Below are 18991 nucleotides of genomic sequence, written 5' to 3' on the forward strand. Positions count from 1 at the left end.
GACAAAGTCTTTTGTTTGATCAGCATCCCTGCTATTAGACTCGATATCCACCCCGTCCACCACCAGCGCATTGTGGCTGCAGAGTGTACTTACCTACAGGATGCACTGCAGTAACTTGCCAAGCTTCCTTCAACAGCACCTCCCAATGCTGCAAACTCTACCACCAGGAAAGACACTATGAATGCAAGGTTTTTTTTCAACAAGAAAGTCTTGGGAATACCATCACCTCCATGTCACACGCCATCCTGACTTGGACACATACCGCCGTTCCTTAATTGCCACTGGATCAAAATCCATGAATTCCCTGTCTAACCCCATCGTGGAAGCACCAACAGCACAAGGACCACAGTGCTTCAGAGGGAAGACCATCTACCACAACCTGAGGGCAATTAGGGATGAGCCATAAATGTGGTCTTGCCAGCATTGCCGACATCCTGAGAACAAATTATTTCAATAAAACTGTTGTACTGAGGTTTTACGAGTGAAGCATTCTCCAGCAGAGAATGTGAACACTGACGTGACTGCTCTGTGTCCAGACAACGTTGAGGTTGACTTGTACATTGTCTACTTTCAACGATAAATTTATCTGAGCTCACACAAGCGGAAATTATATCTACTGTTTGAAAGTGAGAAAGAAGAGAATGATGAACGTTTTCATGAACACATGGCGAGGCATTGTCAATGGTGAATAAATTGTCCAGATTTTCTTCTATTAAATAACAATGCCAATGTACAAGCATGCTTCAACGGACCACAAATTGTGCAAACAGTCATTGAACAAGAACGAATGAGTGCCAGAAGGGAAGCAAAGATAATTGACGTTTTTGATTACCTAGAATAATAAAATATATTGTGAGTATTTAAACCTATTTAAACCAATTTAGATAAAGCAGTTACTGTTTGTTTACTGCACAACACTGAATATTACTATATTGTACACTTAAATAAAGCAGTTTATTTTGTTAAAATCTCACTTTTCTGGTTATATTACAAAATACAGTATCTAGCTTTTTGTAACATGAAGGTATGCATACGATACAGGAACAATACTCCAATAAAAGTCTCCAAGGTTTAAAAAATCTAAATTGAAAGTTTTTGATATGTCAATGATTTAATGTAGTGACAGTTTTCCCTCAGTCCCTTCAAATTTGTTATATGGAAACTGGACTGCATCTACCCTGGTGTTCTCTGCACTGAACAACCATCAGTGGTATCAGAAGCATGCTGCAGAGACAGAATGTTGGAGCTCACATCAGCAACTTGTTCTTTCGATCACACAGACCTTGTTGCATTTCTTCCTAGTGAGGATTCCTAAACTCTGTGCAATGACAGTTGAGGCCTCCTCACTAGGCTGCAGCACCATCAGAAAGTGCCATTGATCCATTTCATATGAACATTCTGAATGTTGACAGTCTGAGAACCTACCTTCCAACACAGATACTGCTATCAGAAAGGGAGCACTAAAGGGCACCATCATGGATATATGCTTATAGGAGAAGTACATGGTTTGTACAGGAGGAGGCCACCACATGTACACAATAGAAGCATATCTCACTCATGGGGCGCGATCTTGCCAGTCCTGGGGAGGCGGGACTGCCGGGAAAATGGCAGAATCTGGGGGCGGGTGCCCATCCCGCCCCAACCCGCCCCCGTGCCATCTTCCCAGGAGGCGGTTAGCCGACCCGTGCCGGGTCCCGTCTCCTGGAGGCGGGAAGGGGATTACAGCCACTTAACTGCCTGTAAGCAGGCAGTTAAGAGGATTATCCCCATTTTTCCAACAGAGGCGCGGGCTTCCCAACGTCGGGAAATCCCACCAGGGTCACCAGAGGCAAGCAGTGGGTCTGCGGGGGTCGGAGGGGTGCAAAAGTGCGCTGTGAAGGTAAGTAAGGGGTGCACCTTGCACATCAGGACTGAGTGCTGGGGTAGGGCAGCTAAACAAAACTTCCAAACAGCTGCAATTCAGCTACAGACGAGCCACATGTGATTTGTGAGACACCATTGGCCACCCATGATTTACAGTACCTATAATTGAAATGTCTAAGTCTGTGTAATGTTTCTTATGAGTGCAGGGTTACAATGATGGGATAGAAAGCAAAATACTGCGGATGTTGGAAATCTGAATTAAAAACAGAAAATGCTGGAATCACTCAGCAGGACAGGTAGCATCTGCGGAGAGAGGAAGGTAGAGTTGCCAGTTCAGTTCGATGACCTTTTTGTGAGTATGGTAGTGTAATGATTATGGTACTGGGCTAGCAACCAGGAGGTCATCTGTTCAAGCTCATTTCTTTTCTGGTTCTGACAAAAGGTCATTGAACTAAAACGTTAATACAGGTCTGAATCTTCAGCCAAGCAGATTTCTTTCATCTCCATACACCTAACATTTGTGGGGCAGGCTGGATGGACCAGAGAGTCTTTTTGTGTCCGTCATTGTCATATGTTGGTATGTGCTTCAACTGAGAAACCTCCTGATGCATCCTGGGCATTTCTGCAAATTGCAGATGCACATACTGCATGTTGGGAAATTCTGCAAACTGTGTCTGCTCTGAATACACAGATATAGTTGGCAACTCCCTTCAACCATTCTTGGGCAAAATATATAGTCAAGGACTATGCTTTTAAGACGAGCTGAGGCATTGAAAGAAAAACTTTAATGAAGGTATTAAAAGACACAAAATACAATTCAGTGAATAAATGTAATTATTATTGTGATATGTATTTTTAAAATTTTGTTGACAACTTTATTTTGGACATTAGAAATTTCAGCTATTTAAATAAAATGTCAGATGAACTGTGCTCAAAATGTTTTTTGAGTGATTGGAGTGGTTCACTTTATTACATTTATAAAATATGTTGATTATTGATGTATTCTCTTGACTGGTCACTCAGGATTGCTTAGTTGTAACTCCTGAGTAGGTTCTCATTGGCAATGTTCTAGTTTCTTTCCATGCTTTTGATTTGTACATTCGTTACCTCTTCAGTTCAGATTTGCCGTTTGAGCCAATCAGCAAAAGTGCGACAATAGGAAGTAAGTGTCAACAACAAGTGGTGCATACTAGATACAAAACTTCTAGATTCTACTTGATGCTATTGCACACAGGGCATCAAGGCCAAGTGTAGACTTCAAATGGTGAGATTAGAGGGTGGGGAATAATTGGACTGTGCATGCAGACTTAATTCAGTCCCTATTTTAAAGTCATAAATTCTGTCCTTATTTTTATATATTGTTTGACAAACATGGTCATTTTAGAAGCAGAATTGGTTTTTTGCAGTACAGGCTGATGAGCTGGGGGATGCAAAATTGAACCACCACTGGCTACAGGATATAATTACAATGTGACAAATGTACATAGGTATCTTCTATTGTAAATGTAGATATAGACTTTATAAATTAAACAGTTGACATAGGAAGTTGACAGATGTAATATTTTTAATATATTGCAGATATATGGGATTACAACTGAAATTATACTTTTAATGCAAAATGTGCAATATGAGATGTAGTCATTTAAAAAAAAAAACTGTCCTATAATGTGGCAGTGTAATTGGATTGGGTTGGATTTTCTTGGGAAAGCCTTGTGTCTTAAATCATTACCCTGGCTTGTAAAGTGACTAACCGGGCTGGTGTGACAATTCCTCTTAAGGTGGCAGCCTTGGATTGAAAATCTTGACCAAGATAATTCTAACATTCTGAATGACCAAAAACCTACCTAATTACAGGGCTGTGAAATAAATCTACTATACCATTCATACACATGCCCTTCTTCCTTCCCCGTCCCCACCATATGTGTACACGTGACTTCCTACACGTGCACAAGCCTCGCCAGTCTGCACATATTCACACACGCCAGTTTGCCTTCCTTTGATTTTGAAGATTTCTGTAGATGATTGAAAGATGTCTTTTTTGCCACAGATGTCAAAAAACGAATCCAAGCGGAGAATCCTGTTGTAGAAATGGATGGAGATGAAATGACCAGAGTGATATGGAGCTTCATTAAAGATAAGGTAGTGGTTGTGATGGACTGAATTCAAATGAATGAAAGTCTTTTCTGTGGCATTCTCCTTCTCAATAGATAATGTATTCTCACTTCAAGGGTCATTTAATACGGCATCTGATTATTTCCAGCAGTTTCAAAAATCACTGAGAATAATAAAAGAAAATAGGAATCAGCAGGAGCTCTACTACTAAAAAATATTTGTGCTTTTTCAATACTAATTTCTTTTTAGTGGAGACGATGAGCATTGTGATGAACCAACCCATCCAATCAGTGTCTCTGTTATATTGCCCAGTTATACCAATTGTTGACCATGTAACTGTTCTACCCAGGAATAATGTTGTCAAACATTTGTTGATTTGGTGTCACTTGAATAGTCAAAATGAACTCGAAGTCCTTTTTAAAAGAACACCAAAAGAAAATAAGTTACAATGTCGGAGCATATAAATATTGTGAAATAATGTTTCATTATTTCACAATGTCTATATTAACAAACATGACTCAAAGAGTTCCTGTAATGGCACTAAGTCATACAGACTAGAAGGCTTGGTTTCTGGTCACCCTGAGCTAACTGATCTCAGGCAGGACACCAGTTGTGCACTACAATTTGGCTCATTGTCTCCTAGATTAGGGAGGGGAAAAATCAGCCAAGATTACCAGTGCTGAGTGCTACCCAGTGACGCCTGCTGGAAAGTGTATTGTCTGGACCTGCAGTTCTCCTAGGGAAACCAAGGGATATGGAGATAGGGCGGGCAAGTGGAGTTGAGGCCAGTGATCAGCCATGATCTTATTGAATGGTGGAGCAGGCTCGAGGGGCCATATGGCCTACTCCTGCTCCTAATTCTTATGTTCTACCCCCTCCACCCACCCCAATCACTGGTTAGATAGGTGATTGAAGGAAAGGGGGATAAAGGGATATGGGAATATTGACTAGTTGCATGGCACAGCTTGTTTCTGTGATGTAATTTCTATGTAATTATATATTTTTTAATAATTCCAATGTTTTGCCTCCACTACTTTATCCAGAAGTCCATTCTATATGTTGACCACTCAGTGTGAATAAAAACTTCATGATATCCATCATAAATTTTCATTTTATCTTAAACCTGTCTCCTTTTGTGTTACTCTCCTGATTTAGTCAGAATTAATTTTCTGGATCTGCCTTTTTCATACCATTGTAATCTTATATATACCTCTATTTCATCACTTCTTGGTTGTCATTTTTCAAGGCTGAAAAGCAATAGGCCGCAATTTTATTAATGGAGGCGGGTTGGGTGCGGGTCAGGTGGTTTTCGGCTTCCTGTCCCGCCCACAGACGTGATTTTACGTCGATTGACCTTGTTCAGCCAATTAAGAGGAAGCCGGTCAGATGACGTCATTTGATGATGCGTTATCTGCCGGTTTTCTTAAAGGGACCACGCACAATTTTTTTTTGACAGTTGATTTCTCAGTGTTTGACAGCATTTTTTGAGGACGTAACTGGTAAAATAGATAAGGGAGAACCAGTGGATGTGGTGTATTTGGACTTTCAGAAGGCTTTCGATAAGGTCCCACATAAGAGATTAGCGTGCAAAATTAAGGCACATGGGATTGGGGGCAAGGTATTGACTTGGATAGAGAACTGGTTGGCGGACAGAAGGCAGAGAGTTGGAATAAACGGGTCGTTTTCCGAGTGGCAGGCAGTGACTAGTGGGGTACCGCAAGGATCGGTCCTAGGACCCCAGCTGTTCACAATATATATTAATGATCTGGACGAGGGAATTGGATGTAATATCTCCAAATTTGCAGACGACACAAAGCTGGGTGGGAGGATAAGCTGTGAGGAGGATGTCGAGAAACTCCAGTACGATTTGGACAGATTGGGTGATTGGGCAGAAACATGGCAAATGCACTATAATGTGGATAAATGTGAGGTTATCCACTTTGGTGGCAAAAACAGGAAGGCAGATTATTATTTGAATGGCAATAGATTGGGAAAAGGGGAAGTGCAAAGAGACCTGGGTGTTCTTGTGCACCAGTCGCTGAAGGTAAGCATGCAGGTGCAGCAGGCGGTTAAGAAGGCAAATGGTATGTTGGCCTTCGTAGCAAGAGGGTTCGAGTACAGGAACAAGGATGTCTTGCTGCAGTTGTACAGGGCCTTGGTGAGACCGCACCTTGAGTATTGTGTGCAGTTTTGGTCGCCTTACCTGAGGAAGGACGTTCTTGCCATGGAAGTAGTGCAGTGAAGATTCACCAGGCTGATACCTGGGATGGCAGGAATGACGTATGAGGAGAGATTGTGTTGATTGGGCTTATACTCACTGGAGTTTAGAAGATTGAGAGGGGATCTCATTGAAACCTATAAAATTCTGTCAGGCCTGGACAGACTAGATGCAGGAAGGATGTTTATGGTGGCCGGGGAGTCCAGAACCACGGGTCATAGTCTAAGGATAAGGGGTAAGCCATTTAGGACTGAAATGAGGAGGAATTTCTTCACCCAGAGAGTGGTGAACCTGTGGAATTCTCTGCCACAGAGGGCGGTGGAGGCCAGTTCATTAAATATATTCAAAAAGGTGTTGGATATATTTCTTTAGGCTAAAGGGATCAAGGGATATGGGGAGAAGGCAGGGACAGGGTACTGAATTTGGATGATCAGCCATGATCTCATTGAATGGTGGAGCAGGCTCGAAGGGCCGAATGGCCTACTCCTGCTCCTATCTTCTATGTTTCTATGTCATTGAGGTGCTGCAAACACTGACAATCACTGCACAAAGGTGACCTCTTGCATCCAGGCTCTCCAATGACTCCCTCCATAGGCTGGAATAGATGGCAGCTGCAAGTGAGGTGACAGAGGTTCTCCCAATAAGGTGACACTGGACATGGATTTCAAAACTTGTAACCTAAAGAAATGTGTAAATGTATTAAAAATGCATTTCCCAACATTTTCTTACCTCTAAGACTCACCAGTGCAACATTGGATCCTTCACACCACTTCTGCAGCTGTCATCAATCCAGAAACATTAAAACAGACTCGCAACACGCCACACTTACCTGGAGTGGTGTCCGGATGTCGGGAAACCCGAGGCAGAAGCGGCAAAATTCAAAAATAGCCTGTCAACTACTGGCAACTACCTGTTAATAGGCAGGTAATTGCCTTTAATCCTCTTCCCGCCGCTAGGTGTCAGGTCCATGCGCAAATTGGGGACCCGACACTTGGGAAAATTGTTTGACGGCGGGATCACAACCCACCGTCAATCAAAACGATTTTACCCTTTGACCCGCCTCCAGACCCGCCCTCTGAGCGCTGGCAAAATCACAGCCTAAGTTTCTGCACACTCCACTTATGCTTCAGTCCTCTGATGCTGGGGATTATTCTTGTGACTCTTCTCTGAACTGACTTCAGGGTTTGAATGTGCTCTGATTAAAGTACTATACAGTTGACTAATTATTCAGTAATTTATTGATTGTTGGTCCTCAATGACTGAATATGTTGGGATAAATTATCATCCTGTGCATGTTCACCTGAATTCCTGATATGCCATCATGGAGCACTTGTGTTGCCCTGCATGCAATATTTTGCACTTGTCCATATAACATTTTCATTTGCTATTGTTTTGCCCACTTTATCTAACTCATTTTATCTTTCCTGAGCTGTCTCCTCGGAATCAACTCCCATCTTGGTTTGGTGCCATGCAGATTGGTCAAATATTTGGTTCTGAAACTCAAACTGAAGTCGTTCATTTAAATTAGAGGCAGTATGAGTCCCAACACCAAGCTCTGGCATACTTAGCACTTCCCCATCTTTCTCCACTCTGTCATTAATCCTCTTACAAGTACCCGCTGCTTCCTACTCTTCAGTTCAATTCTATCCATTCCCAAGTTTTACCTTGAATACCTTTGAGCTTTTTTGGTAGCCTTGCAAGTGGAACTTTGTTAAATTATTTTTTGGACATCTAGGTACATCACTTTGTAGAGCTCCCCACTTCTCTTGGAATGATACTTGATTAAAAAAAATAATTGAGGTTGGTCTGACAGGATCTTTCCCTTTTGAATCTTTAATAAAAATCAAAATGCACAGCTGATCAGTCAGCATATGTAAAGAGAAAAGTGTAAACCAGTCATTGGCGCTGATGAAGTGTATATAATCTGAAATGTTAACTTCTCTTTTCAGATGCTGAATGACCTGTGTATTTCCAGTATTTTCAGGGTTTGTTCCTTTTTTATTTCTTCAGTATCTTTGTTTTGCTGCTTTTTTAAAGATTCTTATTATACTTATAGTTCTCAAAGTAGAAAAGGCTTTAGACAGCTTGTATCCAAAATATTATTGGACCAAAAATTGCGGCCCGCGGTGTAACTCCGGTCGGTGTATGCCGTGGACCTGCGAAAATAATATGCACTTTCCTGAGGGGGGCACTCCTTCATAAACTTGCTCTCTGACACTGCGTACTGAAGGGCAGCCTAATGGCCCACGGATCCCGGGGCGCAGCCTGTGCAGAAGCGCACCTGGAATCACGTGGAGCTGGTCCTCCAATCAGGAAACAGAATTAGATTTCAGAAGGGAATCCTGTAATCAAATTTAATTACTTTACAGGATTGGAATTTAACTCCTAATTAGCTTCATTCCACCAACTTCACTACATCTTAGTTCTATTAGTAAAAATTTAATTTTGCTGATCATTATCAACATCATTAAAACTCCAATCTTTGCAGAAACAAGAAAAACTCATTTGATACAATTAAACAATTTGATTTCCGAGATGAAAATGGTTAAACCATGCCTGAGGTATCCCTGTGCCTGTTTGTATCAACTGTAAAATTTTCATAGCAATTGCTGGGCAGTTGGTGGGCAAATAGCCCAACTCTGCGGCAGCAATTGGTTTTTCTTCAGTCATGTGAATGATCTGTCAACGTGTACGTTGACAGATCACAAGTTTGGATTTATCATGAGGAAATTCAGAACTTGCGGTCCATTTCAAAGGTGGTATGACAGCGTACTCTCAGAAACATGATCTTTCAATCTTGGATTCTGAGAGAGTGCACAGAGCGAAGCTGTACTTCTCATTCATTATCATTATTCTATTTTCTTTTTTTTTTCTCCCCCTGTATTATTGTCTGTATGTATGATAGCCATATGGGTTCTCAGAGTATGCCATCATACCCACTGCAAAATCTGGCCCATTAGAGTGATAACAGACTTTACAGGAGGCTTAATTAAACTGTGCCATATTTGTAGTAACTTGGGAACATTTCAATAAGCTTACATACAACAAACATTGTCTTACCTGTAACTCAGTGAAATTGTGTTCTCTGTAAATACTGAGGTTGCGGAACTGCAGTTAGATTGTGTAGATAAGGCAGACATTGGGTGTGTTGCCAATGATGTATTGTAACCTCAAATTGGTGACCTTATCTTTATTTTACAGTCTGAAATACAAAGTACAGAATGAATAGACTGTGAAAGCCTCTCTCTCTCTCTCACACTCGGCAAGTTCCAATTTAAACACAGTAACTGTGACTTGAGCCAGAAACATGATCTTTCAATCTTAGATTCTGAGAGAGCGCGCAGAGAAGCTGTACTTCCCATTCATTTTCATTATTCTATTTTCTTCTGTTTTTTTCTCCCCCTGTGTATTATTTTCTGTATGTATGATAGCCATACAGGTTCTTTTTTGAGTTTTGCATTCTTGCTTTTAGAACATAATTAGATTTTTTTTAATTCATGATCACTTTTTGTTTAGATTGTTTTGCAATTTTTTGTTGCATTGGTGTTTCCCTTTGTCCTCATCTTTTTTCTTTCTATTGTTTATTACATTCCTTTTCTTGTTGTGCTTTCCATAATTTTAATTTTACTCTTATTTTCAAACATTATTGCTGAGTAGATGCCTTAGCAAAGAGTATCTTGATTGGTCTTTATATCTAAGGTAATTATGTCTAGGAGTCTCTTTGAATTTATTTTTACAGTCATTAGTTTCACAGTGGAATTAAGACAAATTAAACGTGATATCAATTTTGAAAATTAAATTTTGTCTGCAATTTAAATTGTCTTATCTGTGAACTATGGTACTTAACTTTCTTAACAGACAGTGACACACAAGCAGGGCAGTGAATCATTGCAGTAATGACTTCTGAGACCCTATTAAAGAAAGAAAAGTATCATTTGTGTTTTTAATTTAAGAGTGTGAAATCCCATTCCTTTCTCCTCTGTCCCCCTTGATCTCTCTAGGGAATGTAAACTCTTGTAACAGGAAGGGAAGGGTAGGGGAGAGGGCCAGCTGCTCCCAGACCTCTATTTTAGACTAGGAATTCCAAACAGTTTCTGATCTTGGTCTAGTTAGCAGAGGGGTTGCACTGAGGTGGTCAACTTGGAATTCTTATGGGCAGTTTTGTTCTGGGCTTTCACATCGCAGAAATGAGTGAATACGGTCAAACTTTCCTTCACTTGGGACTCTTTCGAGGCACCAAGGAGAAACTTTCACCCATCTGTCTGGTCCAAGAAGTCAGCTGAGTTCTGGGTAGGAAAATCGAATTTGGAGATAACAAAAGCATGAATGAGTAAGGTTTGCAACTCAGCTGGGGGTCAAGCCAGACGAAGAGACTGCACACAATCAGGTTGATCTTGAGCATCCAGGATGGATGATGAGATTGGGGGTTAAAGTGTGTTTCTGACAGGGACTGACAGTGTGGCTTTTGTCTTGTCAGTATTGAGCTGTGGAAAGTTCTGGCTTCTCTAAGTTGAGGGCAGACAGCCCAGCAACAGCTGTGGAGTCCAGGGTAGTCATGAAAATGTAAATATGGGTTTCACCAGATACCAGGGCTTAAAGGGTTAAATTACGAGGACAGATTCCATACACCTGGTTTGTATTCCCTTTCGACTTTAGATGGTTGAGGGGTGATCTAATTTGAGGTGTTTAAAATCATAAATATATTCAATAAGGTACAGAGAAACTATGGCCCATATTTTCCGATCGTAGGCCTCCCGTGGGCAGAGGCCTGCGATCTGGAAAAATTTACACCCTTACCTGAGGGCTCCCGGGACGCACAAGCTTCCGCTCCTGGGCCTCTCCAAACTCCCAAGTGCGCAGGGCCCACGTATCCCAGAGGCGCAGGTAGTTTGCAGCGTCCCTGGGATCACGTGGGCCATGGGGAGCCAATCAAAGAAGGGAATCTCCCTTCATACACTTGACAGGAAGACCTGTCAAATATATGAATGGCGATCACCCCAAAGCACATAGTAAAACTTTAAATAATTTTTTTTTAAAAACATCACATTTTTAAAATGACTTGAAATTACAATAAATTAAGTATTTTAAACCAAAATGTCATTTTTTGAAAAAAATAATTAGTTTTTTACAGGCCTAAAAATAAACTTGCATTTTTAAAGTATTTAAAAAAATTTTTTTTTTTTTTACTTCTTTCAACTCTTATCCTGGTACCAGGCGTAAGAATTGTAAGTGTTTTCTGCGGGCGGAGGGTCTCCAAAAAGCGGAACTCTCCGCCCGCAGAGGCCCTGCTCCAGGACAGCCGGAGGATCTGTCAAGAACTTTCTTGACAGATCGGAAATGCCGGTTTACAGTGCATGCCTGAAACTGGCATTTCCGATGTCCCTACAGGTGTGTACACAGCTCGTACCCACCCGTAGGGATCGGAATAGCTAGGCCAATATCTTTTGGTGGGGAGGGGGGGATCCAGAACAAACGGGCATTACCTTAAAATGAGAGCTATGCAATTTAGGAGTGAAATCAGGAAGCACTTTTTCACACAAAGTGTAATGGAAATCTGGAACTCTTCCCCTAAAAGGATGCTGGGTCAATTGAAGTTTTTCAAGACTGATGTCGTTAGATTTTGTTAGGTATTGGTATCTACGGTATAGAGCAAAGGCGGGTAAATGGAGTTGAGGTACAGATCAGCTATGATCTAATACAGGAGTGGGCAAAATACGGCCAGTGGGCAGTATCTGGCCCGCCAGTTCATTCAATCGGCCCGCTGGAACTCAAGCTGCACATTCGTCTGAGTCTTACGAGGGGGTGGGGGCCCCCGACGAGAGCTCGCGAAGGGTTACTGCGGCCTGGGAGTAGCTGCGACATTGAAACGGGGCAATTAAAAAAAAAAAAAATTAAGCTTCCGGGACTGTGCTGCTATATGTCTGATGCAGATCTGGTTCCCTTTTGTGTCTCGGAGCCGGCCTAACGCTCTGGCTCCATGAAACACTTTTCTAAAACCTGCCAAAACCGCTCCTCATCGATGACTGGTGCGGGCGCTGCTGCGTGTGCGCACTAGACGTTCCTCCTCCGTCGAGTCATGGCTGCTCATCTCGACGCCTCTTGGTGTTACCAAAGAAAGAGACCAGCGTTGCGTCTTTCATCGCCCGGAACTCACCCCACATACCCAGCCCTGAACTCACCCCGCACTCCGAGCCCTGAGCTCACCCCACACTCCCAGCCCTGAACTCACCCCGCACTCCGAGCCCTGAACTCACTCCCAGCCCTGAACTCACTCCCAGCCCTGATCTCACCCCACATACCCAGCCCTGAACTCACCCCGCACTCCGAGCCCTGAACTCACCCCACATACCCAGCCCTGAACTCACCCCGCACTCCGAGCCCTGAACTCACCCCGCACTCCCAGCCATGAACTCACTCCCAGCCCTGAACTCACCCCGCACTCCGAGCCCTGAACTCACCCCACATACCCAGCCCTGAACTCACCCCGCACTCCGAGCCCTGAACTCACCCCACATACCCAGCCCTGAACTCACCCCGCACTCCGAGCCCTGAACTCACCCCACATACCCAGCCCTGAACTCACCCCGCACTCCGAGCCCTGAACTCACCCCACACTGCGAGCCCTGAACTCACCCCGCACTCCGAACCCTGAACTCACCCCGCACTCCCAGCCATGAACTCACTCCCAGCCCTGAACTCACCCCGCACTCCGAGCCCTGAACTCACCCCACACTCCCAGCCCTGAACTCAGCCCGCACTCCCAGCCATGAACTCACTCCCAGCCCTGAACTCATTCCCAGCCCTGAACTCACTCCACATTCCCAGCCCTGAACTCACTCCACATTCCCAGCCCTGAACTCACCCCACACTCCCAGCTCTGAACTCACTCCACATTCCCAGCCCTGAACTCACCCTGAACTCACCCCGCACTCCCAACCCTGAACTCACCCCGCACTCCCAGCCCTGAACTCACCCCGCACTCCCAACCCTGAACTCACCCCGCACTCCCAGCCCTGAACTCACCCCACACTGCGAGCCCTGAACTCACCCCACACTCACCCAGAGACCAGGTAAGGCCTCACAGCGTCGGCGGGAAACTCGAGCGGCAGAGCGGGGCTATAAAAGGCCCCAGAGACCAGGTAAGGCCTCAGAGCGTCGGCGGGAAACTCGAGCGGCAGAGCGGGGCTATAAAAGGCCCCAGAGACCAGGAAAGGCCTCAGAGCGTCGGCGGGAAACTCGAGCGGCAGAGCGGGGCTATAAAAGGCCCCAGAGACCAGGTAAGGCCTCAGAGCGTCGGCGGGAAACTCGAGCGGCAGAGCGGGGCTATAAAAGGCCCCAGAGACCAGGTAAGGCCTCAGAGCGTCGGCGGGAAACTCGAGCGGCAGAGCGGGGCTATAAAAGGCCCCAGAGACCAGGAAAGGCCTCAGAGCGTCGGCGGGAAACTCGAGCGGCAGAGCGGGGCTATAAAAGGCCCCAGAGACCAGGTAAGGCCTCACAGCATCGGCGGGAATCTCGAGCGGCAGAGCGGGGCTATAAAAGGCCCCAGAGACCAGGTAAGGCCTCAGTGCGTCGGCGGGAACTCAGCGGCAGAGCGGGGCTATAAAAGTCCCAGAGACCAGGTAAGGCCTCAGTGCGTCGGCGGGAATCTCGAGCGGCAGAGCGGGGCTATAAAAGTCCCAGAGACCAGGTAAGGCCTACCAGTCTCGGAACTCGGAGGGAAGGAGAGAGGTAAAAAGTAATCCAAGTGTGACGTCACCAGAAAGCGGGTAAGTGATTGGTTGGTGAGTATTTCTCCCTTTTTAAGCTTAAATCTCTTTGGTTTATAGTTTCTAAGGTGTGATATTCACCATCTAGAATCGGGGCAGAGGGTATTTAAGAATAATATTAATAAATTTAATTAATTACATAGAATGGGAGATCAGGTGATGTGTTGCTGCTGCAATATGTGGGAGCTGGTGGACACCATTGATGATCACGGTGATCACATTTGCAGTAAGTGTTGGCTGCTTGAGGAATTCTGGCTCCGTGTTGAAGAGCTGGAGTCCGAGCTTCAAACACTGAGACACATCAGGGAGGGGGAGAGTTACCTGGACTCTGTATCACGAGGTATTCACACCAATTAGATTAATTAATTCAGATGTAGTCCGTGGCCAGGGTCAGGATGGTGTGACTAGAAGTGAGGCAGGTACGGGGATCCAGGAAGTAGTGTTGGAGGAGCCGCAGCCCTTGCACTTGTCCAACAGGTTCGAGGCTCTTACTCCCTGTGAGGATGGGAACAGGGACTGCGGGGAGGATGAGCAACCTGGCCACAGCACCGTGGAGTGGGGGGCCATTCAAGTGGGGGGAGTTAAAAGAAATGTTGTAAATGTAGTGGTAGGGGATAGTATCGTTAGGGGGATAGATAGAGTTCTTTGCAGCCGAGAGCGAGAGTCCCGAAGGCTGTGTTGCCTGCCCGGTGCCAGGGTTAAGGATATCTCCTCTGGACTGGAGAGAAACTTGGAGTGGGAGGGGGAGGATCCAGTTGTCGTGGTCCATGTTGGTACCAACAACATAGATAGGACAAGGAAGGAGGTTCTGCTGAGGGAGTTTGAGCAGCTAGGGGCCAAATTAAAAAGCAGAACCACAAGGGTAATAATCTCTGGATTATTACCTGAGCCACGAGCGAATTTGGCTAGGACAAATAAAATTAGAGAGTTAAATGCGTGGCTCAAAGACTGGTGTGGGAGAAATGGGTTTTGCTTCCTGGGACACTGGCACCAGTACTGGGGCAGGAGGGAGCTGTTCCGTTGGGATGGGCTTCACTTGGCCAGCGCTAGGACTAGAGTCCTGGCGGATCATATAACTAGGGCTGTAGAGAGGGCTTTAAACTAACTAGTGGGGGGGAGGTTCCTAGAGAGCAAATAATAAAAATGACAACAGAGAAGGTCATAGACTTAGGTAGCAGTGGGGAAATTTAAAACCAGAGCGTGTCAGGAAGGGGCAGAAGGTATGGAGTAAAAGGTAAAGTAATAAAAAGGGCAAAAGCAGGAACTAAGTGTCACAAAACATCTTCGAAAGTTCTCTATCTGAATGCATGTAGCATTCGTAACAAAATAGACGAGTTAATGGCACAAATATCTACATATGGGTATGATCTTGTGGCCATTACAGAAACATGGCTGCAGGGTGACAATGCCTGGGAATTAAACATACCAGGTTATTTAACGATCAGGAAGGACAGGCAGGAAGGAAGGGGAGGTGGGGTGGCTATGTTAATAAAGGAAGGAATCACTGTAATACAGAGAAATGATATTGGGTCAAAAGATCAAGATAATGAAACAGTTTGGGTGGAGGTAAGGAATAATAAGGGGGAAAAAAACACTAGTGGGCGTAGTCTATAGGCTTCCGAACAGTTGCAACTCTGTTGGACGGAGTATCAATCAGGAAATAGTTGAGGCTTGTAATAAGGGAACATCTATAATTATGGGGGATTTTAACTATCATATTAATTGGACAAATCAAATTGGGCAGGGCTGCCTTGAGGATGAGTTCATTGAGTGTATTAGGGATGGGTTTCTTGAGCAGTATGTAACTGAACCGACCAGGGGGCAAGCAACCTTAGATCTGGTCCTGTGTAACGAGACAGGATTAATTAAAAATGTCCTAGTAAAGGATCCCCTTGGAATGAGTGACCATAACATGGTTGAATTCCATATTCAATTAGAGGGTGAGAAGGTTGGATCTCAAACAAGCGTGCTAAGCTTGAATAAAGGAGACTATGAAGGTATGAGAGCGGAATTGAGTAGAGCGAATTGGGAAAATAGATTAAAGCGTAAGACGATACATGATCAGTGGTGTACATTTAAGGAGTTACTTTACAACTTCCAAAAAAAATATATTCCACTGAGAAGGAAAGGGTGTAAAAGAAAAGACAGCCATCCGTGGCTAAGTAAAGAAATTAAGGATAGTGTTCGACTAAAAACAAGGGCATATAAGGTAGCCAAATCTAGCGGGAGGATAGAGGATTGGGAAAACTTTAAAAGACAGCAAAAAATAACAAAAAGATTGATTAAGAAAGGGAAGATAGATTATGAAAGTAAATTAGCAAAAAATATAAAAACAGATAGTAAGAGTTTTTATAGTTATATAAAAAGAAAAAGGGCGGCTAAAGTAAATGTTGGTCCCTTAGAGGATGAGACCGGGAAATTAATGGTGGGAAATATGGAGATGGCAAAAACACTGAATGAATATTTTGTATCAGTCTTTACAGTAGAAGACACTAAGAATATCCCAACACTGGATAAACAGGGGGCTAAAGGAGGGGGGGGAGCTAAACACGATCAAAATCACTAAGGAAGTGGTACTCGGTAAAATAATGGGACTTAAGGCGGATAAATCACCTGGACCTGATGGCTTACATCCTAGGGCCTTGAGGGAAGTGGCAGTAGGGATTGTGGATGCATTGGTAATAATTTTCCAAAACTCCCTGGACTCGGCAAAGGTCCCGGCAGACTGGAAAACTGCTAATGTAACACCCTTATTTAAAAAGGGCAGTAGACAGAAGGCTGGAAACTATAGACCAGTTAGCCTAACATCTGTGGTAGGTAAAATTTTGGAGTCCATTATTAAGGAGACAGTAACAGGACATTTGGATAATCATAATTTAATAGGACAAAGTCAGCATGGTTTTATGAAGGGGAAGTCATGTTTGACAAATTTGCTGGAGTTCTTTGAGGAAGTAACATATAGGGTGGATAAAGGGGAACCAGTGGACGTAGTGTATTTAGACTTCCAAAAGGCATTTGACAAGGTGCCACACAAAAGATTATTGCTTAAGATAAAAAATCATGGGATTGGGGGTAATATTCTGGCATGGATAGAGGATTGGCTATCTAACAGAAGGCAGAGAGTTGGGATAAATGGTTCATTCTCAGACTGGCAAACAGTAACTAGTGGTGTTCCGCAGGGGTCAGTGCTGGGTCCCCAACTCTTTACAATCTATATTAACGATTTGGAGGAGGGGACAGAGTGTAACATATCAAAGTTTGCAGATGATACTAAGATGGGAGGGAAAGTAGTGAGTGAGGAGGACATAAAAAACCTGCAAGGGGACATCGACAGGCTAAGTAAGTGGGCAGAGATTTGGCAGATGGAATACAATACTGTAAAGTGTGAGGTTATGCACTTTGGCAGGAAAAATCGTAGAGCAAGTTATTTTCTTAATGGTAAGAAACTGGAAAGTACTGAAGTACAAAGGGATCTGGGGGTCCTGGTGCACGAAACTCAAAAGGTTAGTATGCAGGTGCAGCAAGTGATTAAGAAGGCCAATGGAATGTTGGCTTTCATTGCTAGGGGGATAGAATATAAAAATAGGGAGGTATTGCTTCAGTTGTACAAGGTATTGGTGAGACCGCACCTGGAATACTGCATACAGTTTTGGTGTCCATACTTAAGAAAGGACATACTTGCTCTCGAGTCAGTACAAAGAAGGTTCACTCGGTTAATCCCGGGGATGAGGGGATGGACATATGAGGAGAGGTTGAGTAGATTGGGACTCTACTCATTGGAGTTCAGAAGAATGAGAGGCGATCTTATTGAAACATATAAGATTGTGAAGGGGGTGGATCGGGTGGATGCGGGGAGGATGTTCCCGATGATGGGTGAAACTAGAACTAGGGGGCATAGTCTTAGAATAAGGGGCTGCTCTTTCAAAACTGAGATGAGGAGGAACTACTTCACTCAGAGGGTGGTAGGTCCATGGAATATGCTGCCCCAAAAAGCTGTTGAAGCTACATCATTACATAAATTTAAAACAGAAATAGACAGTTTCCTAGAAGTAAAGGGAATTAAGGGTTACGGGGAGCGGGCAGGAATTTGGACATGAGTCTAGGTTCGGATCGGTCATGGCCCTGTGGGTAGCGGAGCGGGCCCAGGGGCCGTGCAGCCTGATCCTGCTCCTATTTCGTGTGTCTAATTCTGTTAGATTCAGGAGATGGTTCTATGATAGTGGATTGGCGGTTAGGATCAGATCAGCCATGATCTTATTGAATGGCGGAGCAGGCTCGAGGGGCCGATTGGCCTACTCCTGCTCCTATTTCTTATGTTCTTATGGACACTCCCAGCCCTGAACTCACCCCACACTCAGCCCCGAACTCGCCACACGCCGCCAGCCCCGAACTCGCCCCACGCCGCCAGCCCCGAACTCGCCCCACGCCACCAGCCCCGAACTCGCCCCGCGCCGCCAACCCCGAACTCGCCCCCCGCCGCCAGCCCCGAAGTCGCCCCGCGCCGCCAGCCCCGAACTCGCCCCGCGCCGCCAGCCCCGAACTCGCCCCGCGCCGCCAGCCCCGAAGTCGCCCCGCGCCGCCAGCCCCGAACTCGCCCCGCGCCGCCAGCCCCGAACTCTCCCCGCGCCGCCAGCCCCGAAGTCGCCCCGCGCCGCCAGCCTCGAACTCGCCCCGCGCCGCCAGCCCCGAACTCGCCCCGCGCCGCCAGCCCCGAACTCGCCCCGCGCCGCCAGCCCCGAACTCGCCCCGCGCCGCCAGCCCCGAACTCGCCCCGCGCCGCCAGCCCCGAACTCGCCCCGCGCCGCCAGCCCCGAACTCGCCCCGCGCCGCCAGCCCCGAACTCGCCCGACACTCCCAGCTCTGAACTCACCCCTGTTAAGTCTGTGTGTTATATTGATAATTACTACACAGACCACAAGAGTAAAACTTAACAGGTCTTTACTGGTTGAAGGCCAGCGCGGATCTGCCCAATAAATCATTGCACAGCACTTATATACCGGTGTGGTCACCGCCGGTATTACAGTATACAGCA

The 18991-nt window shown here is 45.1% G+C and overlaps 1 protein-coding gene across 6 annotated transcripts in view; it reads left to right on the forward strand.

The window, feature by feature from the left end:
* LOC147124591 (isocitrate dehydrogenase [NADP], mitochondrial-like) overlaps positions 1-18991 on the forward strand; it is a 94142-nt gene that overhangs the window by 17029 nt on the left and 58122 nt on the right. For 4 of the 6 annotated variants that reach the window (XM_085990015.1, XM_085990032.1, XM_085990022.1 and 1 more), the window contains exon 2: positions 3911-4002. The exons of 1 other annotated variant lie outside the window; for it this stretch is intronic. In XM_085990015.1, coding sequence (XP_085846141.1) covers positions 3911-4002 — 92 coding nt within the window. Of the gene's footprint in view, positions 1-2978; positions 3026-3910; positions 4003-18991 lie in introns of all 6 variants that reach the window. One more of the 6 variants, XM_085990048.1, reaches the window with a different exon arrangement.

Source organism: Somniosus microcephalus, chromosome 1, assembly GCF_052327205.1.
Source record: "Somniosus microcephalus isolate GS21.2 chromosome 1, FLI_Smic_1.0, whole genome shotgun sequence".
Taxonomy (NCBI): domain Eukaryota; kingdom Metazoa; phylum Chordata; class Chondrichthyes; order Squaliformes; family Somniosidae; genus Somniosus; species Somniosus microcephalus.